This window comes from Aricia agestis, chromosome 1 (genome assembly GCF_905147365.1).
Source record: "Aricia agestis chromosome 1, ilAriAges1.1, whole genome shotgun sequence".
In the NCBI taxonomy this organism is placed as follows: domain Eukaryota; kingdom Metazoa; phylum Arthropoda; class Insecta; order Lepidoptera; family Lycaenidae; genus Aricia; species Aricia agestis.
In genome coordinates, this window is record NC_056406.1 from 26,971,329 (window position 1) to 26,987,430 (window position 16,102).

Sequence of the window (16,102 nt, forward strand, 5' to 3'; positions counted from 1 at the left end):
CCTACATCCTTAAAGCAAATATTTGTGTTTTTGTGCTTTGTCCAATGACTGGTACTGTACAATCGCTGGTCAAAATATACGTGGCAAATGATTAAGCTTTATATAGGTACTGTCTAATAAAAAAACAACTGTCATATTTCTACAAATTTGTCTGACGTTTGTGTGAATGAATTGATTTTTTTCTAAAATGGTAAGTTTACGATAAATATTATTAAATAATATCATTATAATTAATTTTAAAGTGAACTGTGTGATTATTAAAATGATTAATATGTTTGTAGTCGCTAATGGACAAAGTGACGATGCTTATGGCCCGCCCAGGGGGCGAGAATGCCCAGAAGGATGACGTTCCCTGGTGGATGCGAACTGGTGGTCGCGCACTGGGCACAGTTGGCAGTTTTAGTATGTATTTCCTTTCAATATAGATTTACATTTTGAAGAAGTGACCAACAAGCATCTTTTCAAAATATTTTTGTAGTGTCGCTCCTTGACATTTATCTTATCAGTTAATTAATTGTTACTAGCTATTTGACCGATATTTGCTCGGTATTCGATGACAATGACATTTTCTAAAAATGATTCCTAGCTAGATCGATTTATCGCCCCCGAAACCCCCTATATACTAAATTTTAGGAAAATCGTTGGAGCCGATTCCGAGATTCCAATTATATATATATTATATATATACAAGAATTGCTCGTTTAAAGATATAAGATATTGTTTAAACAACAGTTCTTATCAACAAGATCCCAGACTATTTAAAATATGATATGAATCAGAATCGTTATAATCCAAAAAAATAGTAGGTACACCTTTTAATTTTTATTCTATTGTCTTATTCTATAGACTTCGTAGAAAAACGGCCATACGGTCACAGGTGATTGTATGGCTGTATAGCCGCTTGATGAATTAATCTTTACTACATCACAGATTATAAAATAAAATTGTAAATAGCAAAAACAATCTATTAACTTCCCAGAGAAAGTTACTGCAATTTATGTTGGTTGTGAGGAAAAATAGCACCGATTACAGTGTTCCATTTTATCATTAACATAATTAATTCTAGTTGCTATCATCTTGGGCCTGTTCAACATCTTAAGCATTGTGGTGCTGAATGTAAGCTGTCTTATAGCCGGCATATGGCAGATGCTGGCCGGATTCATAGTCATAGTCTGTGAGGCTCCATGCTGCTGCTTCTTCATAGACTACGTTCAGACCCTCTCTGACAGGGTTGAGGCTCGTCCATACTGGAACAAAGCAGCGTTGTACATTGGGTGAGTTATACAACCTAAGCTATTTTATTTCTCATTATTTAAACTGTAGAAATGCAGTGAAATGTAGTACAATGTCTTATAACATGAATAAGTTTATTCATCATCAGCCTATGAACATAAGCATTGATGCCACTGTAAGTGCTAGTGAAAATTTACATAATAAAAAGTGTGATGTATAAATAACTGAAGTCTAATGATAACACTAGCTATTGTGTCCAGCATTTAAATATCAACACTGTCTTTCTCAACTATACAAGCTGATGCCATTCAGGGGCGGATTGTGAATTTGTGTGGCCCTGGGCTGACACTACTAAGGGCTCCAGCCTCCAAGTACTCAACTAATAGCCATGTCAAAAAACTATCCTATGTCCTTATTGTTGTAGTCAGTGTTCATGTTATCACATAAAAATATCATCCGTAAACCGACTTTACAGACAAGCATTTTTTTATTCTAATTATCCTACTTTTGCGGGGACTGGGGGGCCCCTTGTAACTGCGGGGCCCTGGGCTGCAGCCCGAGTAGCTCTTAGGTAGATCCAGCCCTGGTGCCATTTCTAAATCAATTGTACATAAATGTGTAAACAAGGTATTTTCGAAAAAAGAAAAAAAAAATGGTGATTTATCATTTTGAATGTTTATTTCAGGTTGGCTCTCCCTCCATTCTTCCTATGTTTCCTCAGCCTGAGCACTTGGTTTGGCAGTGGTTTGATATTCGCCACTGGAATCATTTATGGAATGATGGCATTAGGCAAAAAGTAAGTTGTATTTGTTTTTTTATTTCAATGTAAGCTGGTTAATAATTGAGGGTTGTAACTAAAAACTAACAAAGCTTATTGTGGAAACATAACAATAACATTTGGATAATTATTTAGTGATATATTACACACTGATTGACAATATTATTATTCTTGTAAAAGTTGAATGACCTGCAACGTAAATGCATTGCTTTAAATGTGGGATAATATTTTAATACTGAAAACAAAGATTATTGTATGCAGGTCAAACTCGTGATAAAAAATATTAGTATTTTAAAAAGATAAAACCGACTTCAAAATTCCCGATCTAAATAACTACTGAACTGATTTTGATGAAAATTGCAGTTTTCCCTAAGTTGAACTATACCTAGTTCTACAAAAAAAGAATCACTCAAATCAGACTTGTAGTTCTGGAGATATGAGAACACATACATACATACATACAAACATAAAAACACTTTTGGAACTAAGCATATTTCTTCAGACGCGATATAGACTTACATAATATACGAAAACTGGGCAGTTCTGGAAATATTACAAACATACGGGTCAGATTGATAACCTCCTTTTTTTGAAGTCGGTTAAAATCTAAGTATGGCCAAACTAGGTCTGTGTCATGTGTGTAGAATATTATATGCATGCATACTTGTGGACTTGTGCTATGTGTACCTGGCCTTGGTAAGGGAAATATAGGTTGATAATTACAATTTAATCATTCAATTGTTTGACATTAATTTGGTTTTACATTGCTCGATCTAAACATGTTTTGTATGGGGCTTGTTCACAATGTGTGCGATGTGTACTAACCGGTGTGGTGGCGTGCGCGCGCGCAGGGGCTCGCGCGACGACATGGCGGCGATGGCGGGGGCAGGCTCCCCGACCGGCGCGCCCGCCGCCCCCGACCACACCGTCACCCTCATGGAGGACCCCGACGTGTGGCGCCCCAACTAAAGGCAGGACTCCGCATGCGTCCCCAACCTCCTGTACCTTTCCTGTGCATGCCAACTAGCCGACTGCAAGTTCTTTCGCATGACGTAGCTATCGCGCGCTGTGTACCTTATACGATTAAGCTTTTCCGCGTTGTTGACAAGGCGTGCACACGAATAGACTGTCTTGCAACATAGGTGTAGCTGCCTTACGCTTTACCACTTGTTTGCTCACTTGTCGAATCGATGGGGACCGATGAAGCTCGCCTGATATGAGTTAGCTACGGCTTTGTTGTATTAGGCTAAATAGCTAGAATAATATAAGTGCCCCATCTCGATTATAGTATATAATCTAGATAGAGCCAATGGCGTACCCAGGATTTCAGCCAGGGGGGGGGGGGGGGGGGGAGGCATACCAGTTTATACTTTATTACTTGACTTTTATTAATTAGTTTGATTATGACACAAAAAATTTTTGCGCAGAGTAGGTAACACGTTTTTGATTCCCACTTGCCAGGATAATTGACGATTATATTTTTTTCTTCTTTCTGCCCGTACCTGGGTACGCCCATGGATAGAGCATTTGCATTTATGTATAAAAGGCACTGCTTGTGTCTTGTGACAAGGCTCTTAAACACTCCTACCACTCATTGCTTGCTGGTAAGGAGGAGTGTTGGAGAGCCTTAATAGTAAATAGTGCTTGAAATATACTTAATAATATACATCTCAAGTTGACATTCTCTTTCAAATTATTTTTATTCTCGTCTTTTCCGTGGACTGTGCCGTAAATATATTATTTATTATTTACATATTTTTATAGATGTTATAATTTGGTAGAATTAAGATGACTGTTTAAATATTTATGAGTAAATTACCAGTTTTATGTCTCGAGCTACGTTAATTGATACATATCTGTTTCGTAGATATTTTATTTACTTAACATTGACATGTGCGGCAATTGGTGATATTGACTATTATATGCCCTGAGCAATGAGCATAATTATATCACGAGCACTCAATCAATTTGTCTCATTGAATATTCCAGAGGGTCGATCGACGATATGCGGACGTCGGCGGTGAACCTGGAGGCGGGTCTGCAGCCCAGCACCGCCCCCCGCGCGACGCTCGTCACCAACGAGCAGCCCTTCAGCTTCACCGGACCGCCCCGCATGACCCCCTAACCCTCCCCCGGCACTAGTGAGTGAATATCCCAGTTTACCCCCCGCAACATTCGCGTAATACCCTGAATATTGTATCTTACGTTCATTTTAGTGTTTCCAATTAAGTATCCAACTTATTTAAAATTGTTTCAAAACAATTCACCGGTGAGCCATTTGTGACTCGTGGCTCGGCTTTTTGTAACAATATTTTGAGAAAGAAGTAATTTAAAACTTTGAGTAAGATAACTTCGTTTCCTGTTATATAAGGTAACCATTTAAGCTGTTTAAAGTGTCCTCCGTGTATAAGTAACGCCAAATTGTTACCTTGGTTTGTTCGCTTGTAGATAGACATAATTTTAGATCTAGATTTACCGAGTGTAACAGAAGTCTAAGTATATTCAACGTTTTATAGTGGATACTGAGTAGATCAATTTTTAAATGTTATTTATTAACGTGTACTATAATAACTTTTAAACCAAAATAATAACAAGATTTTGGACCAATCACTGTCGCGGACGAAATAAATAATAATCAAGAACTCGTTGTAAATTATTGAATGTTGGCGTGTAATAATGCTTTATGTGAACTTATTCTGTGTACGATGTACGCGTTTGTGACGCCTGCCCTTTTAAACTATAAGGTGTAACAAAACAAAGTATTAAGGGTGTGTAGTCCCCTGTAAAGAGCAACTTTTTAAACTTGTATGGGCAAATTCATAAATGCTAGGACACTGCCCATACAAATCACAAAAATTGCTCTTTCAGTGCTAATACTTTCACAGTGAACTCTAGGAGGGACACATACACAGTACACACCCTAACATATTATCACTTAGTTTTGTTACACCCTGTATACACACCTCTGACTTCCAATCACAAAACTGCAAACCAGTTTTTTGATAGGTGATGTTATTTCGTCCTAAGTTGAATTTCATGATACAGGTTCTATTTGATTACGCTCAAAATGTGTTTTACAAAATTAATATGAAAATTATTTTATTTCTATTGAAATTTTTACATTCCCTGATATGTACTGAATGATATGGTCTCATGTTAAGTTTAATAGGTGGCCTGTTACCTCTGTCTTCTTTCTATATAAAAAAATATGTTGAGATTTAAGTCTATAGCATGTTTATATATTATCACTACTTGGCCTACTTTTATAAATGCTGGAAAGTTATAAAGCTGTAGTGTATACCTTATACAGTTGGTTAAAATACAGAGCCTATTTACAAAATATTCTGGAGTATTACAACCAAAGCAAGGCTTGTAATTTTCGGGATTACAGCAAGCACAATGCTTGTTTTTTCTATGTTGAAATAAAATGATTTCTAGGATACTGTGACCTGCATCTTTGAAACCAGTATCTTACAGTAAATCTATCTGTGGTCAGGACTTACATTTTATAAAATAATAAATATATTATGTAGAATGTTTTAGTGGGCATACTAATAATTAAAGTGTAATGTAGATGATTGGCGTCATATTATGTTTGTCTCAAAATACCCAGCTCGCTACCCAGTAGAGCTGTTCACATCTTAATGTTATAATGTTATTGTTAGTGATGTTTTGTAAATTATATAGAAGGAGGGCAACGGTATAAGTATTATCGCATATAAGACCCTAGTCTCTAGATAATGTTATTTATAGTGTAGATAGTTGCTCATTGTACACTGTATACAGCCAATAATTTTGTTATAGTGTTGCCAGGTCATTCCTTATATCATAATCAATTAGAATATTAATAATAAATAATTTTTAATATTACCTGGCAGCATAAGTGTGAATGGAATTGCTTGTTTATGCTTATAAGTTTAGTTACTTTTTAATAGAATTATTATTGTTAATGTGTTAATAAATTTTTGTAACCATTTTTTTTAATAAGTATGTGGAAATATAATTTTATAAAAATGCAGCTATTATCTTTATATTATATATATGATTTTAAACCGTAATCATGATTTACAACAATATTTATTAGCTTTTTAATATACAATAATTATTGTCACTATACATATCTACGTTCAAAGATTAATGCTAACAAAAAATAGGGTAACATGTGTGGTAGATCATTTGGAATTTGTTACAATATTTTGACAAAAAACTTGCCTATTTCCTGTAAAAATCATGCTAGATGCTACAGAAACAATTTTTTTTAAGTTTGTAGATATTATTTTGAATTTTGATAATATTGTATGTTTATATAATCCACTTTATATTTCATTGTATGGTATACTTGTCTGGGATTATTAGTAATTTATAATCAGCTTTTAGTCATCACACCTTTATATAAAATAAAGGTGTGATGACTGATGACTAAAGACAAAGCAAATTGCAGACAGGTAGACTGTACACTAATAGTGTATCTCCACAAACAAATCATCATCATCATCATATCAGCCTATAGTCGTCCACTGCTGGACATAGGCCTCTCTCAATGAACGCCAAGATGACCGATCTCCTGCTACTCGCATCCAACATGGGCCTGCAACTAAGCGGAGATCGTCGTCCCACTTAGTTGGAAGTCGACCTACAAACAAATAGAATAATGTAATTAGAAAATAATTCTTCAAAAAGACACAACATAGTTATGGAGGTTGTAACTTATCTGTATAAGTTTCTAGATTAGCACAGACTGTGCTAATCTAGAAACTACAAAGTTACAGAATGAATAAGCAGGAATAAACAACAGCTACATTGTTATTACAATATCAAGAGGATTGCACTGAAATTGTTACAGCTCCCATACATTTGATACTGATTTGATATCTACAGTCCAAGCCACACAACTAGTCAAATCAAAATATTTGTATAAAATGTTGTGCCTAGCCAGGTTTGGACCATAAAGTTAATATACCGTACCTAGCAGAACAGAGAAACAAAGGCCTGAGCAAGAGAGATGTCACTATCAGTAACACTGCGTGGTAAAAAGAGACATGTGATACATGATAGCAGCACTCTTTTTTTGACGTCCAGTCGGCACGTGCCGCACGTTGACAATTTAATCTCATAGAATTCATGTTCAATCATGCTTGTGTAAGTGTATACGTACACATATTTTTCACACAGATGAAAACCAATTTTGGTTACGTTTCATGTCATTATAACAGCTCGAGATTGTTGCTCTATTCCGCTATACTCCACTCGGGCTAACTTGTCGCTAGCGGTCATTGACTCCCTGTCAAAAACTTGTCATTTTCCATATAAAACCATGATTGACAATATCTGACACTTCATTGTCAATCGCGGTTTATATGGAAAATTACAAGTTTTTGACAGGGAGTCAACGACCGCTAGCAACAAGTTAGCCCGAGTGGAGTATAGCCTATAGGTATATTAACTTTATGGTTTGGACTGAAGTTGACAATCGTTTTTGATTATGCCCTCTGTTCTTTATCATTAACCTGTTAAGATCAGCTTCTGTAAGCTACAACCTTATAAAAGAATTAATAATTAATTTGTATAGACATAGAGAAATGGTTATCGTATTGTTTCCTCCTGGTAATGTTACTGTTTAAGATGGCATATCTATAATAAATGTGTGAATTATATTACTTTGTTTCAATATTATTATCCTTTACCAAGGTTAGTGGTACTTCAATATTATATTTCAATATGGTTTCTGTATTATATATCCATACGGATGCATGCATGCGTACAAGTGCATTCCTACAAATGCAAGTGAAAAACATAAAAAAGGCAACATTTTCAAGTTTTAATAACTATATTATACAAATTACAATATCACAATATATCATAGATGGAAATTATTTAAACCATAACACTTTTTTATAGCTTGGCATTTCTAGATCTATTTTTTAATATATGCCTAATCGTAATGGCTGGTGAAGCAAAATAGTCCCCAGGCGGGCCTGGGTAACCTGGGTTTCACTAAGTTGGGCCCACCTGGCTCGCTACAAAATATATCTGTGGTTGTTAGTTTGATACAAATTATGTCTACAGAATTTGGAAAAAACCTTTGTTGCTATAATGTAAAAGTCTACTGAAACAAATTTGTTTTGTTACCATATCTGAATGATTAGGCAAAATCAAATTATTATCATCAAACAAGGAATACACGAAAAAAATATGAATATCACATGATATTACATTAAAATTTAAAAGTAATAAGATTATGCACAATTTAAACCAGTCTAGATAACATTTTATTCTTTTTGTTTATAAATAGCACCAGTGATAGTTCCGTGTCGTTGAATCAGACACAATTTCTGGTTGGACTCTAAACAGACGGTGGGCGGTTTCAGCGTGGGCTGGATCTTGCAGGCCTGCTCCGATATCGCCACGATGATACCCGCGGAGTCAACGTGAGCCGCGCCCTTGCTCGCCAGACAGAGACCCTGGTGATCCGCCACTAGACACCCGCTGATGTTGGGGGTCGACATTATTTCTTCTACGACTTTATCTAATTCTTTTTCCATTTTGTAAGTTAAATATATTTTAATCGACTCTTTGTATATGTCCTTTTTTTTTAAATTTATTGGTATTCACCATTAGTAAAAATATAAAAATAAAGGAGAACAATGTTTACGTTTCGAGTTTACCAATGCAATCAGCAATGTCCAATTAGTGTTTGACATTTCCGAATGTCATTGTCATGTGGTGACTAGTGACATTGACAGTTGTTTTCTTACAACGAGGCATTTTCCCAAGAAGCTTATACATAATGCAAACGAACGCACAACCCGTTATTACATAGTTCGCTCGGTTCCGTTCTGGGAATTTTGACTTGAAAAATAAACCACGACCAAACGACCACGACTCGTCCGGAAACTTTGGTCAATAAAGATGAATTAAAGGTTTTTTGGATGCTAATGAAACTCAATCTACAGCTGAGCTAGCAGGAGCTTTTGATGTTAACATCAAAATAATATTGATCCATTTGCGACAGATTGGGAAATGGCAAGGTAAAAAAGCTTGATAGATGGGGGCCCCACGAACTTAACGATCGCCAGCTCAACAGTCAACGTACGCGTCAAGAACTACCTTATGCTGCTTAACAGACACAGAAGTGAAGTGAACCAAATTCTTACGTGCGATGAAAAATTGATACTCTTGTCCATTGAAGATCTGTCATCTGACCACACTGATGGCGAAGCTCGCACGCCTACAACCATTTTTGATCACTCGGTCGTCTCCCACTGCTCCTTCATGACGACGCGCGACCCCATACTGCACAACAGACCGTCTCTTAGCTGCAAGAGTTGAGTTTGGAAGCTCTATCTAGTCCGCCCTACTCATCAGATCTTGCACCTACCGACTATTACTTTTTTCAGAACAACTTTTTAGTGGGAAAAAAATCAATTCCTGAGGGGCAGTACAAAATGCCTTTGAAGAGTTTGTTCCCTCCCGTCCAGCTGATTTTCTCAAGAAGGCCATCCATAAACTGCCACTTTGTTAGCAAAGATGCATTGATTGCAGGGGTGATTACTTTGAATATCTATGCCCACGCTGCCGAAAGCGGCCTTTTCCGAATCAAGGAATGGCTAAATCGGAACCTTCTCACGCTTAACGTGTCAAAATCCAACTTTGTAGGTTTTCACATAACCGCCGCCACCAAGCCAACAGTCCACAAAATAAAAATGCACCAAAAGAGTTGCCCGGTTTTATCGTTTCCCCTCTTGCAGAGATGTCCTTGCGATAACATAAGCAGAGTTGCATCGGTAAAATACCTGGGCATCCAGATTGATCAAAATCTCTCATTCAGACTACATATCACCAATGTGGCTAAAAAAACACGAAAGCTTATATTCCTAATGAGATCCTTAAGACCAGCTTCAAGTCTTCATATAAAAAAACTTGTCTACAGTGCACTCTGTCAATCTCTGTTGCAGTACTGCATCGGAGCATGGGGTGGTGCGGCAAAGTCTTATATGATTGAGCTTGAACGGGCGCAGCGCGCTGTCATTAAAGTTGCTCTCGGTAAGCCACGTCGCTACCCGACTGCAGAACTGTTGCATGAATTTGACGTGCTCAGCGTGAGACAGTTGTTCGTTCTAAAAAGCGTAAAGAAATACTTGAGACGTTGTCATGAATTTCCATCCGAGGTGGTGCTACCAACTATAAGATCAGTATTCGCGTCGCGATTACCGCCGTATATCCATGCATTCGTCACCCGATCGGTAATGAAGAAAGTAAACACTAACGATAATACTCCGGGGTTGTCGATAACATCCAAAACAAAAACCTGGCTTTCATCACTATCTTATGCGGAAACAGAGCTACTAGTGGAAGTACGTTCAAAGCGCATAAATAATTGTAGCATCTCAAATACTAACAATGATTAATATAGCACACGATCTTAAATGGCGTATCACACTCACTCATTCACTCACTCTCTCTCTCTCGCTCACACACATACACACACACACACACACACACACACACACACACACACACACACACACACACACACACACACACACACACACACACACACACACACACACGCGCACGCAAGCACATCACATTAAATTAAATAATTTCAACTTGTATAATATGTTTCCATTCTTAGTGATTATCCTTGTATGCATCTAGTATTACTGTGTAGATTGTAGTTTTTGTAAAATGAATACTAAAAAAAAAAAAAAAAAAAAAACTTTTATTCTAGCTGTGGATAATAATTATGATCAAATCGTAAGCGCTGCATTAATCAGTAAATTATGTACTGGAAAGACTAAGGACCACCAAGATACAGGCTCTGCCTAGTTTGGGGTCCATTGTAATTTGTATGGCTTACTACATAACTAAAACAAAACTGTATAATAAAACAATTTATGAATGAATGAATGAATGAATATACTTTATTGCGCACATCACAGTTACAAACACACACATAAAATAAAGAACATAATAAAATGAAGAGAGTGCACAAAGGCGGCCTTATTACAAAATTGCAATCTCTTCCAGGCAACCTTTGGAAGAAAGGAACAAATTGCTGGAAAGAGGGTGTTGTGCTAAAAGTATTTAACTATAGGTAATAAGAATAAAAAATTATAATGGTGATTATAATAATAAAAATATATAAATACCTATAAATACTATCCTAATAAATAGATAAGTGCATAATAGATAATATACAATACTATACATACAAAGTATAATACGAGTAAAATAACTATTTTATAATAATTATAATATTAGAAAATAATTTAAATAATATACTATACTTAATACATATATATATATACATATATATATATATATATATATATATATATATATATATATATATATATATATATATATATATATATATATATATATATATATATATATATATATATATATATATATATATATATATATATATATATATATATATATATATATATATATATATATATATATATATATATATATATATATATAATTACATAACACATGAAATTATAATGTACAGTTCCAAATTAATTAATGTCGTAATATAAATTACGAACACTTATTTAGGTAATATTCTTTAAGGGAGGACTTGAATGTTCCTAATGTTTTTGAGAGTCTTAATCTTGCAGGGAGGGAGTTCCAAAGTAAGACGGATTGTACGGAATAGGAAGAGTGGAAGTACTTGCTGTGGTGAATGGGGATATCAAGAAGGAGATTTTTAGAGGAACGCAGCTCGTGTCTGTCGGGATAACGGAAGTTAAAGGTCTCTTTTAGGTAATTAGGACTGTTGGGATCAAATAGGATGGTGTAAAGGAAGGAAAGTGCACGAGAATTTCGTCGAAGACGGATGGGCAACCATTTAAGCCTATTGCGAAACTCTGATACGCGGTCATACTTGCGTAAGCCAAAGATGAACCTAATTGCCAGATTCTGGAGGCGCTCGAGTTTATTGAGTTGATCTTCGGTCAAGTTAATGAAGCAAGCATCCGCGTAGTCGAGGATAGAGAGGAACAGAGATTCGGCTAGGGCTACTTTGGTAGGAACCGGCAGTACATACCGGAGACGTTTCAGGGAATGCCACGTTGAATATATTTTCCTGCTAATCTCTTTTACACCTAGATACTTGTGTGTAAACAAAAGTTACTTTTGAAAAATATTGTAAAAATGTTATGTTATGTAATGGTTCAGAAATAAAAAGAAAAAAGAATATAATAACAGAAATAAATGAGTTCGAAAAAAAGTACTTACTCTAGCTAACTTTTTCCAAACAAAACGGCAATTTCATAGGTAAAGATTAAAGACCTAATACTTAATTTTAATTAATGAGAAGCTGGTTTAGAGTATAACCCAGTAATCATTAATAATTGCGAATTTAGGTACCCTTGGCCATTACCTGCCATACTGTGACCTTAGAGGCTCAGACAATCTAACACGGTCAGAATATTTCGCTAATACTAGACAGAATAATTGTTATTTTGAAACACAGGTCTAGACTGAAATCTCTATCAATGTGTGGGCGCCATTACCTAACAATGTAACCGTATAAGCCTAACAGTGAAACATAATATTAGTGTGATTGCTTCATAAATAAAATTAGTAATAATTAAAAATAATACGGCTACGATAAACGAATTCTGCGCGACTGAATTTGTTTAAAACAAATACAAAGGCCGGGCACATTGACGTAGGTATTTTGGCGCATTTTGGACAGTAAACTGTAAAAAAACATGATTACTTTTAGTGTATTAATCATGAGCGTACCCAGACCGACCATCTTCTCTAACCAGCGGGGCTAAAATGGTCGCTTTGAAGAATCATGATATGAATAATAATATGATCCATTTTTCTAAAATCGCAAAATGCAACTCTGCTTGCAATTCAATTCTGTATTTTTGTACTGATTTGACATTTGTCAGTTTGACAGTTTTGACAATTCATTTGCTGAATTGATTGAGAGGAATTGCTAAATGTGACCATTCCCCCCCCCCCCAGCTTAAATCCTGGGTACGCCCATGGTGTACATTTTGATGATGATTTGACGTTTTGCACCTGCCAAAAAAAGTCAACGAGCACGGCCAATAAAATATAATGATTTAGTCCAAATTTAGTCGTGAACGTTATGATAATGACAATACAGCCGGCAGTCGGCACCTATTGATATTCAACATCTCAGAATCAAACCAAGAATGTCATCTGTGACGCTGGAGTCCATCATAAAAACTAAATTAGATACCACATTATTTAACCGATTTGGTTGGTTTTGGTCTTAAAACAATCGTAGCAGCTCGGGGAAGGCTTTTTCCGGTTAAAAATTTTGGAAAAATGGCGTGGCAAATATTAACACTATCACAGTCCACCATGGAACAGCAAAAAATAGAAAGGGCGTAAGCGACAAAATGGTTTTTGTCGCGTAATTTTAAAACCATAAATACATTTTATATAAGCTATGGGCAAATTAAAGTGTATGCTTGAACCAATCTATGTACAATTTTTGGAAGATTAAATCACTCTCCTCTGTTGACAAAATAGGAATCCCTTTTTTTACAGAGGTCGTTTTGATTGATTATTCCGTGTTATAAAAGTGGATAAAAGAGTACTATAATATTATGCTAAATATATTATAGCGTAGTCTGAAACCAGCTTTAGCCAAAGGACCGCGCTTCTACGGCTCTACCCTGCTAGCTGCTACGCGGGGCTACGTCGCGCTACGCAGAGCTACGCCGTACGTACGATTTTGCGGTCGTGTGAAGACACCTTTAAGAGTCTCAATTAGACTTCATTGAGGATCGAATTGGCACCAATGAATTGAACCCAGGTCACACACTTAAATGCTGAACAGACATGTGTTTTAAACTACAATGGGGTCAATGTTATTAGAAAACATTATTTGGGTCATTTTCATCTTTGTGTCGTTTTTAATATAGTCGACGTAGTCGACGAAAGAGATTACTCGGGCAAAGCAACAGCACGTCAATAGAATTGGCAAGAGACTTGAGCGCCTCCCCTCGGGAACCCGTGCATTCTGGTCTCTGGCCAAAGCTATTGAAGGAAATTTCTGCAAGCCAACCCTACCATCCCTACACGTAGGAAATGGATCGTTGGCCCAGGACGCAAAAGACAAAGCCGATCTTCTGGCCAAGCTCTTTGCGTCAAACTCGAGACGGTGGTTTCTGCCCCCCGTCATCCAGATGACGGGGGGCAGAAACCGCCGACCATACCGCGATGCACGAGCATCATGTCGGATATTCGGTTTCATCAGCGCTCAGTGCGAAAAGCCCTCCGTTCCCTTGATATCCAAAAGTATCAGTGGGCCTGACGGAACCCCGCCTATTGTGTTGAAAAAGTGTGCTCCACAGTTGGCTCCGGTCTTGACGCGTCTTTTTCGGCTCTCCTATTCAAGTGGCATCGTCCTGGCTTCCTGGAAGACAGCCTTGGTGCACCCGATCCCCAAAAAAGGTGATCGCTCAAATCCTTCCAACTACAGACCAATCGCTATAACCTCTCTCTTCTCAAAGATAATGGATTCCATTATCAATAGCCAGCTTCTTCGATACTTGGACGGCCAGGGATTACTAAGCGACAAACAATACGGGTTCCATAAGGGTCGCTCGGCTGGTGATCTCTTGGTATACCTAACTCATCGTTGGGCTCAGGCAATTGAGTCGAAGGGAGAGGCATTGGCTGTTAGTTTGGACATTGCGAAGGCCTTTGATCGGGTTTGGCATAAAGCGCTGCTATCAAAGCTTCCATCATACGGGCTGCCCGAGAAATTATGTAAGTGGGTCACTAGTTTCTTAGCAGACAGAAGCATAAAGGTCGTAGTTGATGGCAAATGCTCGGAAACTCAGTCTGTTGATGCTGGTGTCCCTCCGGGCTGTGTGCTATCGCCTACTCTATTCATACTGCATATCAATGACATGTTACAAACCAACGGCATTCATTGCTATGCGGATGATAGTATAGGTGATGCTGTATATACCGGCTCCCCTAATATTTCTCGGCAAAATGTCACTGAGAGTCGAAACAAACTTATGTCTAAGGTGGAGAATTCATTGGAGAAGGTCTCTGAATGGGGTAGACGTAACTTAGTCCAATTCAACCCTGCCAAGACACAAGTTTGCGCGTTCACCACTAAAAAGTCACCAATGGTCGTTTATCCTCGTTTCGAGGGCACATCTTTAACCATCTCCCCTAGCATTGAGATACTTGGCGTCAACATATCGAGCAAAGTTCAGTTCCGATATCATCTAGAGGGTAAGGCCAAATTAGCCTCGAAGAAGCTTGGTGTTCTTAACAGAGCGAGACAGTACTTCAGTCCGGACCAACGCCTACAACTCTACAAGGCGCAGGTTCGGCTTCATATGGAATATTGTTCTCACCTCTGGGCAGGGGCGAAAAAAAAACTGCTCCCTCTGGATCGTATCCAACGAAGGGCCGCTCGAATTGTTGACTGCCATAGTGTTTCAAACAGCTTGGACCCCCTGGAATTACGCCGAGATGTAGCTTCGCTCTGCATCCTTCGGTTGTATCACGGGGAGTGCTCTGAGGAATTGTTCGGAATCATACCACCTGCAACTTTTCGCTATCGTCCCGCGCGAAAAACATACCATCCTCATCACCTTGATGAGTGGCAGTCTTCCACAGCGCGTTTTTCGCGTAACTGTAAAACTCTGGAATGACTAAATTAATGAATGACCAATAGCAAAAAGCGTAAGGTTGAGGTAGAGGGGCAAGAAATACACTATGTCGACAAGTACATCTACTTGGGCCAGCTAGTCTCTTTTGATAACAGAAAACGGAAGGAAGTCGATCGACGAATCGAAAACTCCTGGAAGAGCTACTGGTCCATGAAGACGCTGATGAAAGGAGATTTACTAATCTCCTTGAAACGCAGGCTCGTCGATATGTGTATTTTGCCCGTCCTAACTTACGGTGCTCAGATCTGGTCGCAACGTTCCCAGCTCGGGGTTTGTCAAAGAGCGAATCAGAAATAGTACACTGCGCTACAAAACTAGTATAATTGCAGACGTCGGAATAAAAGCTGCCAAGCTAAAATGGGACTGGGGTCTGGGCGGGGCTTACAAGCCG

General features: G+C 37.6%; 2 protein-coding genes across 3 annotated transcripts; one reads left to right on the plus strand and one right to left on the minus strand.

Moving 5' to 3' along the window:
- The first annotated feature begins 139 nt into the window (after window positions 1–139).
- Window positions 140–4,852, plus strand: LOC121738474 (calcium channel flower). 2 transcript variants are annotated; one of them, XM_042130668.1, is made up of 6 exons: window positions 140–190; window positions 282–402; window positions 1,067–1,274; window positions 1,919–2,029; window positions 2,863–2,982; window positions 4,001–4,093. In XM_042130668.1, exons 1-5 carry the CDS (start codon window positions 188–190, stop codon window positions 2,978–2,980), a joined length of 561 nt encoding a protein of 186 aa, XP_041986602.1. In that variant the 5' UTR covers window positions 140–187; the 3' UTR covers window positions 2,981–2,982; window positions 4,001–4,093. The 2 variants fall into 2 exon arrangements, with proteins under 2 accessions (XP_041986602.1, XP_041986514.1); XM_042130580.1 differs by lacking the exon at window positions 2,863–2,982 and having other exon boundaries at window positions 4,001–4,852.
- A 2,630-nt stretch (window positions 4,853–7,482) lies between these two features.
- On the minus strand, window positions 7,483–8,686 carry LOC121738589 (ragulator complex protein LAMTOR5). The gene has a single exon (XM_042130789.1). It carries the CDS (start codon window positions 8,551–8,553, stop codon window positions 8,281–8,283), a length of 273 nt encoding a protein of 90 aa, XP_041986723.1. The 5' UTR covers window positions 8,554–8,686; the 3' UTR covers window positions 7,483–8,280.
- Window positions 8,687–16,102: the final 7,416 nt, after the last annotated feature.